The 15,693-nt window shown below is 46.3% G+C and overlaps 1 protein-coding gene across 1 annotated transcript in view; it reads right to left on the minus strand.

Annotated features, from left to right (window-relative positions):
* Nucleotides 1-15,693, minus strand: part of LOC120029580 (calcium-activated potassium channel subunit alpha-1-like) — a 108,848-nt gene that overhangs the window by 45,420 nt on the left and 47,735 nt on the right. Inside the window, exons 14-16 of the mRNA XM_038974855.1 lie at nucleotides 11,240-11,326; nucleotides 9,438-9,514; nucleotides 743-775 (exon numbers count right to left, since the gene is read on the minus strand). Coding sequence (XP_038830783.1) covers nucleotides 743-775; nucleotides 9,438-9,514; nucleotides 11,240-11,326 — 197 coding nt within the window. The remainder of the gene's footprint in view (nucleotides 1-742; nucleotides 776-9,437; nucleotides 9,515-11,239; nucleotides 11,327-15,693) is intronic.

Genomic DNA, 15,693 nt, shown 5'->3' on the forward strand with positions numbered 1-15,693 from the left:
TTGGTATCCGTTTGATTCCAGGTTCTCTTGAGATTCACCAGACATAACTGTTATCGGAGACCTACAATGCTTTACTCTACAGTGCAGTGATCTTAGCGCTAATATCCAGAGATACACTACCTTAGAGCAGTAGCACCATCTACTGCTCAAATTAAAACTAATACTTACTGAAACATAAAGTATTGGGATAAAACTGAAAAACACACATTGTTCTGTGTTATAAAAATCTAATGTTATCATGAAAGATATACGTAGTTAATTTGCCTCACGTACCATGACAGCCTACTGTACAGTATTTTCTGTCACAGGGCAACAGACAGACACCAACCTCCCTCCTAAAGACACAAAGACCAGTCCAGTAATAGACAGTGTCTTTTTCAACATCAGTGGTTGAGGATGTGGGATTATTGAGCAGTGAAACACAGCAACTGGCGAGCTGGGTTGAGGTCAATTATATTTAAATTCTGTCAATTCAGGAAGTAAACAGAAATTCCAATTAGATTTTTTTTCTCTCATAGAAATGAAGGAAAACTGGAATTGGAAATTCAGTTTACTTCCTGAAATAATTATTTAACTGAAATGACCCCAAACCTGCTGACGAGCAAACAGGAAAATATGGAGAGTTAGATAGACACAGTCAGAAAGATGGAGGCAGGGAATGGACAGGGGACTGAGAGGAGGGTTAACAACATATAAGAAACAAATTTAATAACAAAAAACATACATGGAAATCAAAACTTACTTGATTTGATATATCCGTTATAGTTATTTTTTGCTGAGAAAGATGCAAAGACAATGACAAGTTACAGGGTTGTTGCAATGAGAGCAAATGATATAGCCTGATAATACAGGTTATAACGGAAGGTTATAATGTCAGTTTGTCAAGCTGCTGTTGGGTTCAATCTCTTTAAGGCACTTCTGAACTGAGGTGTGCCTTGAAGACAAAATGGAACCAAGCAATGGAAAATAACAATTGGTTAGTAAAAAATAAGGATGTTTCAATGACTTGCGGTGATGCCGTCAGCTCAGCCAGATCTCACCAGATTGACTCCAGTATTCAAAATGTTTCCAGATCCCCAAGACGTTAGGAGATGCGCCCCCCCCCCCCCCCCCCCCCCCCCCCCCCCGGACAAATGTTTAATAATGAAGTCAGACTGTGATACTTCCTTGGTCAGGGAGCTGAAATTATGAATGGTTAACTTAAAATGATAAACCTTATTGTTACTGACACATACAGTACTTCATACATCGTGACTGAGACCTATAGAACAGTACATTTACAAAGGAAAGGTTTTCCCTACTCCCCATGAAAAAGAGTATCCCAGATTCCACGTTTTACTTTCTGCAAGTCAGCTTTTGGACCCCTGTAGAGTCCAACATGTTCAACAATACCTTACCTATTGGACCCCTGTAGAGTCCAACATGTTCAACAATACCTTACCTATTGGACCCCTGTAGAGTACCACATAAAGGTCAGTTTTTTTTAGCTAATGGCAGGACAGTGAGAGGACAAGTTCAACCAGGGAGCATGCTGGTCCTGGCATCTGTCGCCTGCGATTGGCCGGCACAGAACTAACAGGCATCTGTCCCACAACAAGAGAATGAAAAGAGGGACACCTAGTCAGTTCTGAATGCAGTGAACCCGAAAAGTGTCTTCCACATTTAACCCCTCTGAATCAGAGTGGTGTGGGGGGGACTGCCATAATCGACGTCCACAGCACCTAAGGAGCAGTTGTTGACGGTTAACTGCATTGCTCAAGGGAGGAATGGAAGATTTTTTCACCTGGCCGCCTCGGGGAGTCTAACCAGCAACCTTTTGGTTACTGGCCCAACGCGCTTAACCGCTAGGCTACCTGCCACCCGAAGAAGAGCGAGAGAGAGATGGGGGGAGAGATAGAGCGAGAGAGAGAGAGAGAGAAATGGAGAGAGAGATGGAATGAGAGTGAGCGAGAGAGTGGGAGGAGAGGAGGGGAGGAGGGAGGGGGCTCTGGGCGGCCTAGGGGTTAGGAACTGTCACCCTGAGTTTCATGACAACTGGTAACACTCCCAAAATGAAAATGCAAACATAATTTTCATGTCAACCCGCATGAGGCCCCGCTCTCAGCGTTCCGCACACCGTGTAGACAGCGACTCTAGAGCATTCTCTGCTAACTTAGCCATGCAGCCAGACTACGGCAAGTCAGCTAGTCACATCCACAACAGCCCTGTCTGGAAGACATGCTGCGGCTCGGGGGGAGAGGACAGCCCCAGAGACTAGACTATGTGCTGCAGATCTGCTTTTGATTTTAAAATAAATAAAGTTTGCTTATTTAACAAATGTGGACTGACTTTATATTTCAAAGTAACATGTAAGAACACATTGCATATTCTGCTCTTCCCATGCTACACAACATACACTAGTGTGGGTCGATGACGTCATGCTCTGACACACTCAGAGAGATATAAAATGCTTTAGTTATCGGAGACTAGAGCCCCCCTCGGCTCCATGTCTGTATTTCTGTCTGTAGGGACTTGTTTCTTGGCAAATTGTGTTGTCTTACAGCCCCTTGAATCTGAAAGCATCTACTGTAATTGAGTGAGCGTGATCCAGGTCACTAGTAAACAAATGTAAACGTCCTACGGTTGGTAACATATAGGCTACAGTAGTATGAAACCCTACTACAATAATATTAGATTATAAACATTACAAATAATAAAGCCGAGCAGAATTGGTATTTTGTCCACTAACAGAACACTGTAACATTAGCAGAAATATAGAATTTGGTCAATAAACAGTATTTCTTCTAATATAAGAGACGTACCTTAAACCAACTAAATAACAAACTATAAAACGGTAAATAATGTGTCACTTACTAAAGGATAACCAAAACAGCATTAAAACAGATTCCAGACTAACATAGCATGCTCTAGAAGACAACTAGTAGCAGGACAAAGACACGACAAGAAAACCAACGTCATCATTAACACTTCATCTCCAACATCAATCGACAACATCAACAATCACGGCAGTCGCTAAACAAAACTCACATAACGTAGACTATTAGACTATTGATGCATTCTAAACGACACAGAAAACACCCAAACCAAAATACTTTGTACTGCATGGTCATGCACACACACACAGACACACACACACACACACACATGGATGACACACGCTGTGTGTGTCACGTTGACAACTTACAGGCACGTAAAGTGGTCGAGCGATCATTAAGAGAGACAGGAGAGAGAGGGAAGCCACGCTGTTGAAGGGTGTCCTTCGCGTTACTATGGTGATGCACATTGGCTGACATGCGAGAGCAGTCACGCTCTGAACGGCCGCAATCAAAACAACATGCCAGCGTCATTCTCTTGTAGACGGACATCTTGGCTACGGTCATGGGACGGTTGGGCGGTTGGAGAGATGGAAGGATGAGAGGAAGGGGAGGAAAGGCAGCGGGTTAATGGCAAGGCAAGGTTATCCTGTAACCTAGTGAGGGGGGGGGGGGGGGGGGGTTGGGAGAGACTTGGGAGGGGATCACCTAGGGGACATGGAAGGGGCGCTAACACAAAGGAACAGGTGCCGAGTCAGACCCTAACTACCACTACACTGACGAGTGCAACTTCTATTCTACAATCTGAGACTGACCAATGTAGCTGAATCCCAACGTGCGCTTTAGTTTGAAAATATTCACTGATGCTAAACTTGTGTTCCTATGCACACAAAAGGAGGACCTTCAGTCAGTAGAGCTGTCGTCTGAGACTAGAGGACGTCAATATCAAAGGGTCAAGGTGACTGTGTGTGTGTGTGTGTGTGGGGGGGGGGGGGGGGGGGTAAAAGGGGGAGGAGTTAAGGATGATATATGTCCTCAGCAGGTTAAATAGACCGTCAGGAACACTGCTTGACTGTACCCTGTATCTGATACGATAGGTGAATGACTGGGTTACTGTACCCATCTGATAGTGACTGGGTTAATGCACCCATCTGATAGTGACTGGGTTAATTTACCCATCTGATAGGTGAGTGACTGGGTTAATGCACCCATCTGATAGTGACTGGGTTAATTTACCCATCTGATAGGTGAGTGACTGGGTTAATGTACCCATCTGATAGTGACTGGGTTAATGTACCCATCTAATAGGTGAGTGACTGGGTTAATGTACCCATCTGATAGGTGAGTGACTGGGTTAATGTACCCATCTGATAGTGACTGGGTTAATGTACCCATCTAATAGGTGAGTGACTGGGTTAATGTACACATCTGATAGGGGAGTGACTGGGTTACTGTACCCATCTGATAGGTGAGTGACTGGGTTACTGTACCCATCTAATAGGTGAGTGACTGGGTTAATGTACCCATCTGATGGGTGAGTGACTGGGTTACTGTACCCATCTGATGGGTGAGTGACTGGGTTAATGTACCCATCTAATAGGTGAGTGACTGGGTTACTGTACCCATCTAATAGGTGAGTGACTGGGTTAATGTACCCATCTGATGGGTGAGTGACTGGGTTACTGTACCCATCTGATGGGTGAGAGACTGGGTTAATGTACCCATCTAATAGGTGAGTGACTGGGTTACTGTACCCGTCTGCTATGTGAGTGACTGGGTTACTGTACCCATCTAATAGGTGAGTGACTGGGTTAATGTACCCATCTGATGGATGAGTGACTGGGTTAATGTACCCATCTGATAGTGACTGGGTTAATGTACCCATCTGATAGGTGAGTGACTGGGTTACTGTACCCATCTGATGGGTGAGTGACTGGGTTACTGTACCCATCTGATGGGTGAGTGACTGGGTTAATGTACCCGTCTAATAGGTGAGCGACTGGGTTACTGTACCCGTCTAATAGGTGAGTGACTGGGTTAATGTACCCATCTAATAGGTGAGTGACTGGGTTATTGTACCCATCTGATAGGTGAGTGACTGGGTTACTGTACCCGTCAGATAGGTGAGTGACTGGGTTACTGTACCCGTCTGATAGGTGAGTGACTGGGTTATTGTACCCATCTGATAGGTGAGTGACTGGGTTACTGTACCCGTCAGATAGGTGAGTGACTGGGTTACTGTACCCATCTAATAGGTGAGTGACTGGGTTACTGTACCCATCTGATGGGTGAGTGACTGAGTTACTGTACCTGTCTGATGGGTGAGTGACTGGGTTACTGTACCCATCTAATAGGTGAGTGACTGGGTTATTGTACCCATCTGATAGGTGAGTGACTGAGTTACTGTACCCATCTAATAGGTGAGTGACTGGGTTAATGTACCCATCTGATGGATGAGTGACTGGGTTAATGTACCCATCTGTTAGGTGAGTGACTGGGTTACTGTACCCATCTAAAAGGTGAGTGACTGGGTTACTGTACCCATCTGATGGGTGAGTGACTGGGTTACTGTACCCATCTAATAGGTGAGTGACTGGGTTACTGTACCCATCTAATAGGTGAGTGACTGGGTTAATGTACCCATCTAATAGGTGAGTGACTGGGTTACTCTGCATCATACCTCTAGTACTGATCCACCGTATCCCAGTTACACCACAGTTAAATCACATTATATAATATCAGAGTTACACCACAGTTATATCACATGGTATAATATCAGAGTTACACCACAGTTATATCACATGGTATAATATGCAGCCTGCTGACCAGACTGCTCGTGCGCGTACGTCCATCTGCGCCATCAAGCACATGTTCATTTTGTCCCCCCACACCAGACGCGATCAGGACACGCAGGTTGAAATATCAAAACCAACTCGGAACCAACTGTATTCATTTTGGGGACAGGTTGAAAAGCATTAAACATTCATGGCAATTTAGCTTGCTAGCTAGCTGTTGCTAGCTAATTTGTCCTGGGATATAAACTTTTGGTTGTTATTTTACCTGAAATGCACAAGGTCCTCTACTCCGACAATTAATCCACAGATAAAAGGATGAATCTAATTAGTTTCTAGTAATCTCTCCTCCTTCAGGCTTCTTCTTCTTCTGTGGACTTTATATGGCGGTTGGCAACCAACTTTAAGGTGCATTACCACCACCAACTGGACTGTGGACCTCAGTTCATCTTTCAATCACCCACGTGGGTATATGCTCCTAAAAACCAATGAGGAGATGGGAGAGGAGGGACTATTTTAGCGCCTGGCTACACAGACGCTCGTTGACGCGCACGAGCAGTGTGGGTGCAATGATTGAATAACACGTATGTGTATATTTATTTTTGCAACGCTCATGCACTTGACGCGGGCAGTGTGGTCAGCATGTAAATGTTTAAATAAAACATTTAGCTGGTTATGTGATGAACATGCTCTGTAAGCATTTAGTAACCCAAGCAAAGCTGCACTGTGAAATGTCAATGTTACACTGAAGCCAATGATGCTAGGTATATCTATCTCGTGTTGACATCCGTCCACAGAGAAGTTGACATGATGTAGCCGCAGGATGAGATGTTTAGCCACATACAGTACAGTACACATGTAAGAGCGTGGGACTGGGCACCGGTCTCCTGGCTGCAATGGGACGGGTTTGACTCAAAGTGCTGTATGTAAAGTAGTCCTCACTTTTTGGGGATTCATAAAGTAAAAGTGTGCCTATCTATCACAATCACTTGACCAAAGTCCAAATATCACTCACTGCAGCAAAGATCACTCACTGCAGCAAAGATCACTCACTACAGCAAAGATCACTCTCTGCAGCAAAGATCACTCACTACAGCAAAGTAGCTGCATTTGTTTAAGCTGTTTTCTAGTGACGTTTATTTGGATACATCCGTAAAAACGGGCTAGTGAGGCGCGATGGCGTAGAAAATGTGCTCACTCACACTTTTAACGTCATAGATTTAGCCGGTGGTCATTTGTGGAATAGACACCGGCTGGAATGTGGTTTTAACCAATCACCATTCAGGACGTTGTATAAAGGCCAATAACTAAGTCAATATCCAATATTCAATATCCAATAATGTTTGCTGCTTTCACAGTATCTGTTGATTTAGTTTGAGCATTTCTGAGTTCTAACCATTGACTCATTCTAACCTCATCCAGATTGTTGAAGTGTTAGGAGGACATCTGGTGGTAGTCTGCAGTAACTGTTTCAAGTGAAATTGAGTCCAGAGATATGGGTGGTACATTCTATCTTAGTTTTTTGACTGCGTTCAATGTTCTCCTTGACCAGAGAGTAAAGCGTGCAAATGGGATATGAATGAAGAACGCATGCAGGTAGCAGTATTGACCTTCGCCACATGATATATGAAGAAAGGACGCAGGCAGGCAGCAGTATTGACCTTCCCCACATGATATATGAAGAAAGGACGCAGGCAGGCAGCAGTATTGAACTTCCCCACATAATATATGACGAAAGGACGCAGGCAGGCAGCAGTATTGACCTTCGCCACATGATATATGAAGAAAGGACGCAGGCAGGCAGCAGTATTGACCTTCCCCACATGATATATGAAGAAAGGACGCAGGCAGGCAGCAGTATTGACCTTCGCCACATAATATATGAAGAAAGGACGCAGGCAGGCAGCAGTATTGACCTTCCCCACATAATATATGACGAAAGGACGCAGGCAGGCAGCAGTATTGACCTTCGCCACATGATATATGAAGAACGGAGGCAGGCAGCAGTATTGACCTTCGCCACATAATATATGAAGAACGGAGGCAGGCAGGCAGCAGTATTGACCTTCGCCACATGATATATGAAGAACGGAGGCAGGCAGGCAGCAGTATTGACCTTCGCCACATGCGACATGGACAGTAATTTCAACAATAACAGATCTAATTCAAGGCAGTAGACTGTACTACGGAGGGGAACGGTAGGGTACCCATATCACTCACAATAGATCACTATAAGTGAACCGTTAATACATTGTTTAATGTTCCAAGGCAGCAGGAAGAGAACAAATCAAGAGTTAGGGTCAATAGGTATGGACAGAACATATAAAGACAAGACAAGCGTCTCCAGTCTAGGCACACCGTTGAATAAGCCTGTTTGAAATCACCAAAGGAGAAACGTAACACAGACGTTAGACAGATCAAAACTGTTTTTTCGATGCTGTTGAGACTGGTCCCAGATCTGTTTGTACTGTTTTGCCAACTCCTATAATCATTGTCACGCCAAAACATGACAGACCTGGGACCAGGGTATATGCTGCTTTATCCTCTTGCTCTTAAATCAGAACATCACATTCACTGCTACATTAAATATGAATAAGTGTACTACGTTCCAAATGGTTCCCTATGGTTTATATAGTGCACTACTTATGACCAGGACCATGTGGGCCCATTTGAAACCCAGCCTTGGAACATAGATGGAAAATTTATTTTCTGTAGACAGTTATTTGTGCACTCACTGCTTGTTTAAAAGGGGCATTCTGCAGTTCGAACAATAACAAAGTGGCCCACCCTGCCACAGGTTTGGTAACCAGTTGATGGATACGGCTGGAGAAATGTAACTACTCTCAAATTCATGAACAAAGCTATGGATACAAGGACTGACCATCCGTGATATCTACATGATCGTTATAATGATATTTTGAGGCTATAAATATTTACATTATTTACAAACAAAGGAATAAAACAAGTTTTATATTTTGGTTTATGATGGGGTACGTCAGTTGAACTAAGCTCATGAGACATCTATCTATAAGTTATATTCTTCAAGAATAAACGGGTCTATTTATCATGAATTTCAATCTTAATCTAAAAATGGATATAAGAACTGCAGATTTGCCCCTTTAAAGTAATCCTACGGCCTTTCCAGATGCAGAGGTTAACTGGTTTTATCCTGTCATTGCTAATAAAGGACTTAACTGGTTAAGTGGCTATGAAAGGTCATGTCAGAACAATGTCTGCGTCCCTAATGACACCCTCTTTTCCCTATATACTACACGTCTTTTGACCGATGCCCCAAGGTAGTGCACTGTAAAGGGAATATGGCTCCATTTGGGACACAAACAACGACACTACAATGTTTATGCTAATGTTAGCTCTGCTTAAACCTAGACTGTAAACAAATTCCTGTCAACACTCATCTATAGTATAGTATACACATAGTATAGTACACATATAGTATAGTACACATATAGTATAGTATAGTACACATATAGTAGAGTACACATATAATATTGTATATGTATAGTATAATACACCTATAGTATAGTGTAGCACACATATTGCATTGTATACATTTAGTATAGTACACATATAGTATTGTAGAGTGCACATATAGTATAGTATAGTACACATATAGTACAATATAGTATAGTACATGTATAGCATAGTATATTATATGTATAGTATGGTATAGTACACATATACTATTGCAGAGTACATGCATAGTACACATATAGTAAAGTACAGTACACGTATAGTACATGTATAGTATACACTGTGTTAAAATATCGTGCATTAAAACGCTCAATAAATATTAAGAACAGTAAATACTTACATCGTTTGCATCCACATTTCTTTATCCTTTTGGGATCTGTGATGTCATCGTGGCAAGCTTTGCAGTAGAAAAGTGCCCTATGAAAACACCCCAGACATATTTTAGTATCCAACCATCAGTCCAAGACTAATTTAACATAATTTGATGTCAAACTCTATTTGGAGGCTTTCTGAGTCTTTTCTACAGAGAACAATTAAATACTTTCACATACAGTGCATTCGGGAAAGTATTCAGACCCTTTGACTTTTTCCACATTTTGTTACGTTACAACCTTATTCTAAAATTGATTAAATAGTTTTTTCCCTTATCAATCTACACACAATACCCCATAATGACAAAGCGAAATAGGTTTTTAGAAATGTTTGATATGTGTAAAAAAATATATATCACATTTACATAAGTATTCAGAGCCTCAAGTCTTCTTGGGTATGACACTACAAGCTTGGCACACCTGTATTTGGAGAGTTTTTCCCATTCTTCTCTGCAGATCCTCTCAAGCTCTGTCAGGTTGGATGGGAACTTTGCTGCACAGCTATTTTCAGGTCTCTCCAGAGACCTTCGATTGGATTCAAGTCCGGGCTCTGGCTGGGCCACTCAAGGACATTCAGAGACTTGTCCTGAAGCCACTCCTGCGTTGTCTTGGCTGTGTGCTTAGGGTCGTTGTCCTATTGGAAGGTGAACCTTCGCCCCAGTCTGAGGTCCTGAGCGCTCTGGAGCAGGTTTTCATCAAGGATCTCTCTGTACTTTGCTCCGTTCATCTTTCCCTCAATCCTGACTAGTCTCCTTGCCACTGAAAAATGTCCCTACAGCATGATGCTGCCACCACCAAGCTTCACCATAGGGATGGCGCCAGGTTTCCTCCAGACGTGACACTTGGCATTCAGGCCAAAGAGTTCAATCTTGGTTTCATCAGACCAGAGAATCGTGTTTCTCATGGTCTGAGAGTCCTTTAGGTGCCTTTTGGCAAACTCTAAGCGGGCTGTCATGTGCCTTTTACTGAGAAGTGGCTTCCTTCTGGCTACTCTACCATAAAGGCCTGATTGGTGGAGTGCTTCTGGAAGGTCCTCCCATCTCCACAGAGGAACTCTAGAGCTCTGTCAGAATGACCATCGGGTTCTTGGTCACCTCCCTGACCAAGGCCCTTCTCCCCCGATTGCTCAGATTGGCCAGACAGACAGCTCTAGGAAGAGTCTTGGTGGTTCCAAACTTCTTCCATTTAATAATGATGGAGGTCACTGGGTTCTTGTGGACCTTCAATGCTGCAGACATTTTTTGGTACCCTTCCCCAGATCTGTGCCTCGACACAATCCTGTCTCGTAGCTCTACGGACAGTTCCTTCGACCTCATGGCTTGGTTTTTCTCTGACATGCACTGTCAACTGTGGGACCTTATATAGACAGGTGTGTGCCTTTCCAAATCATGTCCAATCAATTGAATTTAACGCAGGCGGACCCCAATCAAGTTAGAAACAACTCAAGGATGATCAATGGAAACAGGAAGCACCTGAGCTCATAGCAAAGCTATGAATACTTATGTACATTTTTTGATACATTTGCAAACAAATCTAAAATCCTGTTTTCACGTTGTCATTATGGGGTATTGTGATGTCATTATGGGGTATTGTGATGTCATTATGGGGTATTGTGATGTCATTATGGGGTATTGTGATGTCATTATGGGGTATTGCATATAGATTGCTGAGGACATTTTTGATTTAATCAATTTGAGAATAAGGCTGTAATGTAACAAAATGTGGAAAAAGTCAAGGGGTCTGAATACTTCCCGAAGGCACAAGTACCTACCTCTTAACTTCTTTGGCATCGCTGGCGATAAAGAACCCCAAGGTTCCTTCCTGCATCTTCACATGGTTCCCAGGGTTGATGAGAGTGCTGTTGTAAATACAAACAAAAATAGTCGTCAATGAGGAGAATCATTCTGTTACAGATAGTTAGTATCCTAATGCTCTAATGACGAGGAATGGTACACACTTAGACAAGACCACTATGTGGTGTGGACAAACAGAGGTTGGTGACTGTAACGTAGCTCATGAGAATCACTGTAAAACAAATGTTGTCACCGCTATTATGAAATTGACCACATCATCCAATGGGAATTTGTAATGATGTAATGATTGATTATGAATAATATATAGAACCTCCATCTGTCAAGGATGAGAATGAACATTCAGGTAAGGTTAGGTTTCTTAGAGAGAACAACATTAGAGCTAAGGTACTGGTCACCCCAGACCAGTTTGAGAACAAACATACCTGTATACTAGCCTGGTCACCCCAGACCAGTTTGAGCACAACCATACCTGTATACTAGCCTGGTCACCCCAGATCAGTTTGAGCACAACCATATCTGTATACTAGCCTGGTCACCCCAGAACTGTGACAAATCACATAATATGTTACATGGACTGTAACGTCCTGACCAGAGTTCTTATGTGTTTTGCTTGTTTAGTGTTGGTCAGGACGTGAGCTGGGTGGGAATTCTATGTTGTGTGTCTAGTTCGTCTGTTTCTGTGTCCAGCCTAATATGGTTCTCAATCAGAGGCAGCTGTCAATCGTTGTCCCTGATTGAGAATCATATATAGGTGGCTTGTTTTGTGTTGGGGATTGTGGGTGGTTGTTTCCTGTCTCTGTGTTTGTGTTCTGCACCAGATAGGACTGTCTCGGTTTTCACGTTTGTTGTTTTGTATTGGTGTAAGTGTTCACAGTTCGTCATATTAAACATGTTGAACACTAACTGCGCTGCATTTTGGTCCTCTCCTTCATCCCAGGAAGAAAGCCGTTACAGAACCACCCACCTAACCCGGACCAAGCAGCAGCAGCAGGAGAGGCTGCACTATTTGGAGGAATGGACATGGGAGGACGAATTGGACGGAAAAGGACCCTGGGCAGAGCCAGAGGAGTATCGCCGCCCCAAAGCAGAGCTGGAGGCAGCAAAAGCAGAGAGGCGGCGTTTCGAGGAGCTAGCTCGGCAGCAGGAGCCGGATCTGGGTTACACCACTTGGGAGGAAATAGACAGGTGGTCGGTTGACCCAGGGAGAGTGCCGGAGCCCGCCTGGGATTCGATGGAGCAATGTGCAGAGGGATACCGGCGAATGAGGTTAGCACGACGACGCGGTAAGAAGCCCGTGAAGAAACCCAAAACATTTCTTGGGGGGAGGGGGGGGGGGGGGGGGGCTAAAGGATAGTGTGGCGAAGTCAGGTAAGAGACCTGCGCCCACTTCCCATGCTTACCGTGGAGAGCGGGAGTACGGGCAGACACCGTGTTATGCGGAAGAGCGCACGGTGTCTCCTGTACGTGTGCATAGCCCGGTGCGGGTTATTCCACCTCCCCGCACTGGCCGGGCTAGATTGAGCATTGAGCCAAGTGCCATGAAGCCGGCTCTACATATCTGGCCTCCAGTACGTCTCCTCGGGCCGGTGTACATGGCACCAACCTTACGCATGGTGTCCCCGGTTCGCCAACACAGCCCACCTCCCCGCACTGGACGGGCTACGGGGAGCATTCAACCAGGTAAGGTTGGGCAGGCTCGGTGCTCAAGGGAGCCAGTACGCCTACACGGTCCGGTATATCCGGCGCCACCTTCCCGCCCCAGCCCAGTACCACCAGTGCCTACACCACGCACCAGGCTTCCAGTGTGTCTCCAGAGCCCTGTTCCTCCTCCACGCACTCTCCCTGTGGTGCGTGTCTCCAGCCCAGTACCTCCAGTTCCGGCACCACGCATCAAGCCTCCTGTGCGTCTCCAGAGCCCTGTACGCACTGTTCCTTCTCCCCGCACTCGCCCTGAGGTGCGTGCCCTCAGCCCGGTACCACCAGTGCCGGTACCACGCACCAGGCCTATAGTGCGCTTTGAGAGTCCAGTGTGCCCTGTTCCTGCTCCCCGCACTAGCCTTAAGGTGCGTGTCTCCAGTCCGGTACCACCAGTTCCGGAACCACGCACCAGGCCTACTGTGCGCCTCAGCAGGTCAGAGTCGGCCGTCTGCCCAACGCCGCCTGCACTGCTCGTCTGCCCAGCACCGTCTGTACTGCCTGCCTGCCCAACGCCGCCTGCACTGCTCGTCTGCCCAGCGCCGTCTGAGCTGCCTGCACTGCTCGTCTGCCCAGCACCGTCTGAGCTGCCTGCCTGCCCAGCACCATCTGAGCCATCCGTCTGCCCAGCGCCGTCTGAGCCATCTGTCTGCCCAGCGCCGTCTGAGCCATCTGTCTGCCCAGCGCCGTCTGAGCCATCCGTCTGCCCAGCGCCGTCTGAGCCATCCGTCTGCCCAGCGCCGTCTGAGCCATCCGTCTGCCCAGCGCCATCTGAGCCATCCGTCTGCCCAGCGCCCTCTGAGCCATCCGTCTGCCACGAGCCTTCAGAGCCGCCCGTCTGTCCCGAGCCATTAGAGCCGTCCGTCAGTCAGGAGCCGCTAGAGCCGTCCGTCAGTCAGGAGCTGCCAGAGCCGCCAGCCAGTCAGGAGCTGCCAGAGACGCCAGCCAGTCAGGAGCTGCCAGAGCCGCCAGCCAGTCAGGAGCTGCCAGAGCCGCCAGCCAGTCAGGAGCTGCCAGAGCCGCCAGCCAGTCAGGAGCTGCCAGAGCCGCCAGCCAGTCAGGAGCTGCCAGAGCCGCCAGCCAGTCAGGAACTGCCAGAGCCGCCCGCCAGTCATGAGCTGCCCGCCAGTCATGAGCTGCCCTCCAGTCATGAGCTGCCCGCCAGTCATGAGCTGCCCGCCAGTCATGAGCTGCCCGCCAGTCATGAGCTGCCCTCCAGTCATGAGCTGCCCTCCAGTCATGAGCTGCCCTCCAGTCATGAGCTGCCCTCCAGTCATGAGCTGCCCTACAGTCATGAGCTGCCCTACAGTCATGAGCTGCCCTACAGTCATGAGCTGCCCCTCAGTCATGAGCTGCCACTCAGTCCGGAGCTGCCACTCAGTCCGGAGCTGCCACTCAGTCCGGAGCTGCCACTCAGTCCGGAGCTGCCATTCGTCCTGAGCTGCCATTCGTCCTGAGCTGCCATTCGTCCTGAGCTACCTCTCTGTCCTGAGCTACCTCTCTGTCCTGAGCTACCTCTCTGTCCTGAGCTACCTCTCTGTCCTGAGCTACCTCCTAAATCATGTGGGGGCCTTGGGGAGGATTCTTAGGCCAAGGTCGTGGGCGAGGGTCGCCACTCAAAGGACGCTAAGGAGGGGGACAAAGACAGTGGTGGAGTGGTGTCCTCGTCCGGCGCCGGAGCCGCCACCGCGGACAGATGCCCACCCAGACCCTCCTCTTGAATTTTAGGGGTGCGTTCGGAGTCCGCACCTCAGGAGGGGGGTACTGTAACGTCCTGACCAGAGTTCTTATGTGTTTTGCTTGTTTAGTGTTGGTCAGGACGTGAGCTGGGTGGGAATTCTATGTTGTGTGTCTAGTTCGTCTGTTTCTGTGTCCAGCCTAATATGGTTCTCAATCAGAGGCAGCTGTCAATCGTTGTCCCTGATTGAGAATCATATATAGGTGGCTTGTTTTGTGTTGGGGATTGACTCTGTTTTAAATAATAGGGGTAGACATGATTTATGAATGACTAACCCTACATCTGTAAGGGCCCTGTCCCTCAGTCAAGTATTGAATTTCATTGTATTGAATTGAAGAACAGATTCAACCACAAATACCAGGGAGCTTTCGAACGCCTCATAAAGAAGGGCAGTGATTGGTAGACGGGTAACAATAACCAATCAGACATTGAATATCTCTTAAAGCATGGTCAAGTTAATAATCATGTTGTGGATGATGTATTAAACCACCCAGACACATCAAAGATGCAGGCGTCCTTCTGACCTGAGCTGCAGGACAGGAAGGAAACTGCTTAGTGACGTCACCATGAGGCCATTGGTGATTTTAAAACAGCTACAGAGTTCAAAGGCTGTGATGAGAGAAAACTGAGGATGGATCAACAACATTGTAGTGACTCCACAATAATGACCTAAATGACAGAGTGAAAAGAAGAATACAAATATACAGAATAAAAATATTCCAAAACATGCATCTTGTATGCAACAAGGTACTAAAGTAATACTGCATCAACAACAAAAATCACGGCAAAGGAATACACCTTTTTGGCCTAAATACAAAGCCTTAAATTTGGGGCCATTCCAACATAGGGGCCTCCCGAGTGGTGCAGCGGTCATCGTAGTGCTAGAGGCGTTACTACAGATGCGGGTTCGATCCCGGGCTGTGTTGCAGCCGGCCGTGACCGGGAGACCCATGAGGCGGCGCACAATTGTCCCAGCGT

This window comes from Salvelinus namaycush, chromosome 35 (genome assembly GCF_016432855.1).
Source record: "Salvelinus namaycush isolate Seneca chromosome 35, SaNama_1.0, whole genome shotgun sequence".
NCBI lineage: Eukaryota > Metazoa > Chordata > Actinopteri > Salmoniformes > Salmonidae > Salvelinus > Salvelinus namaycush.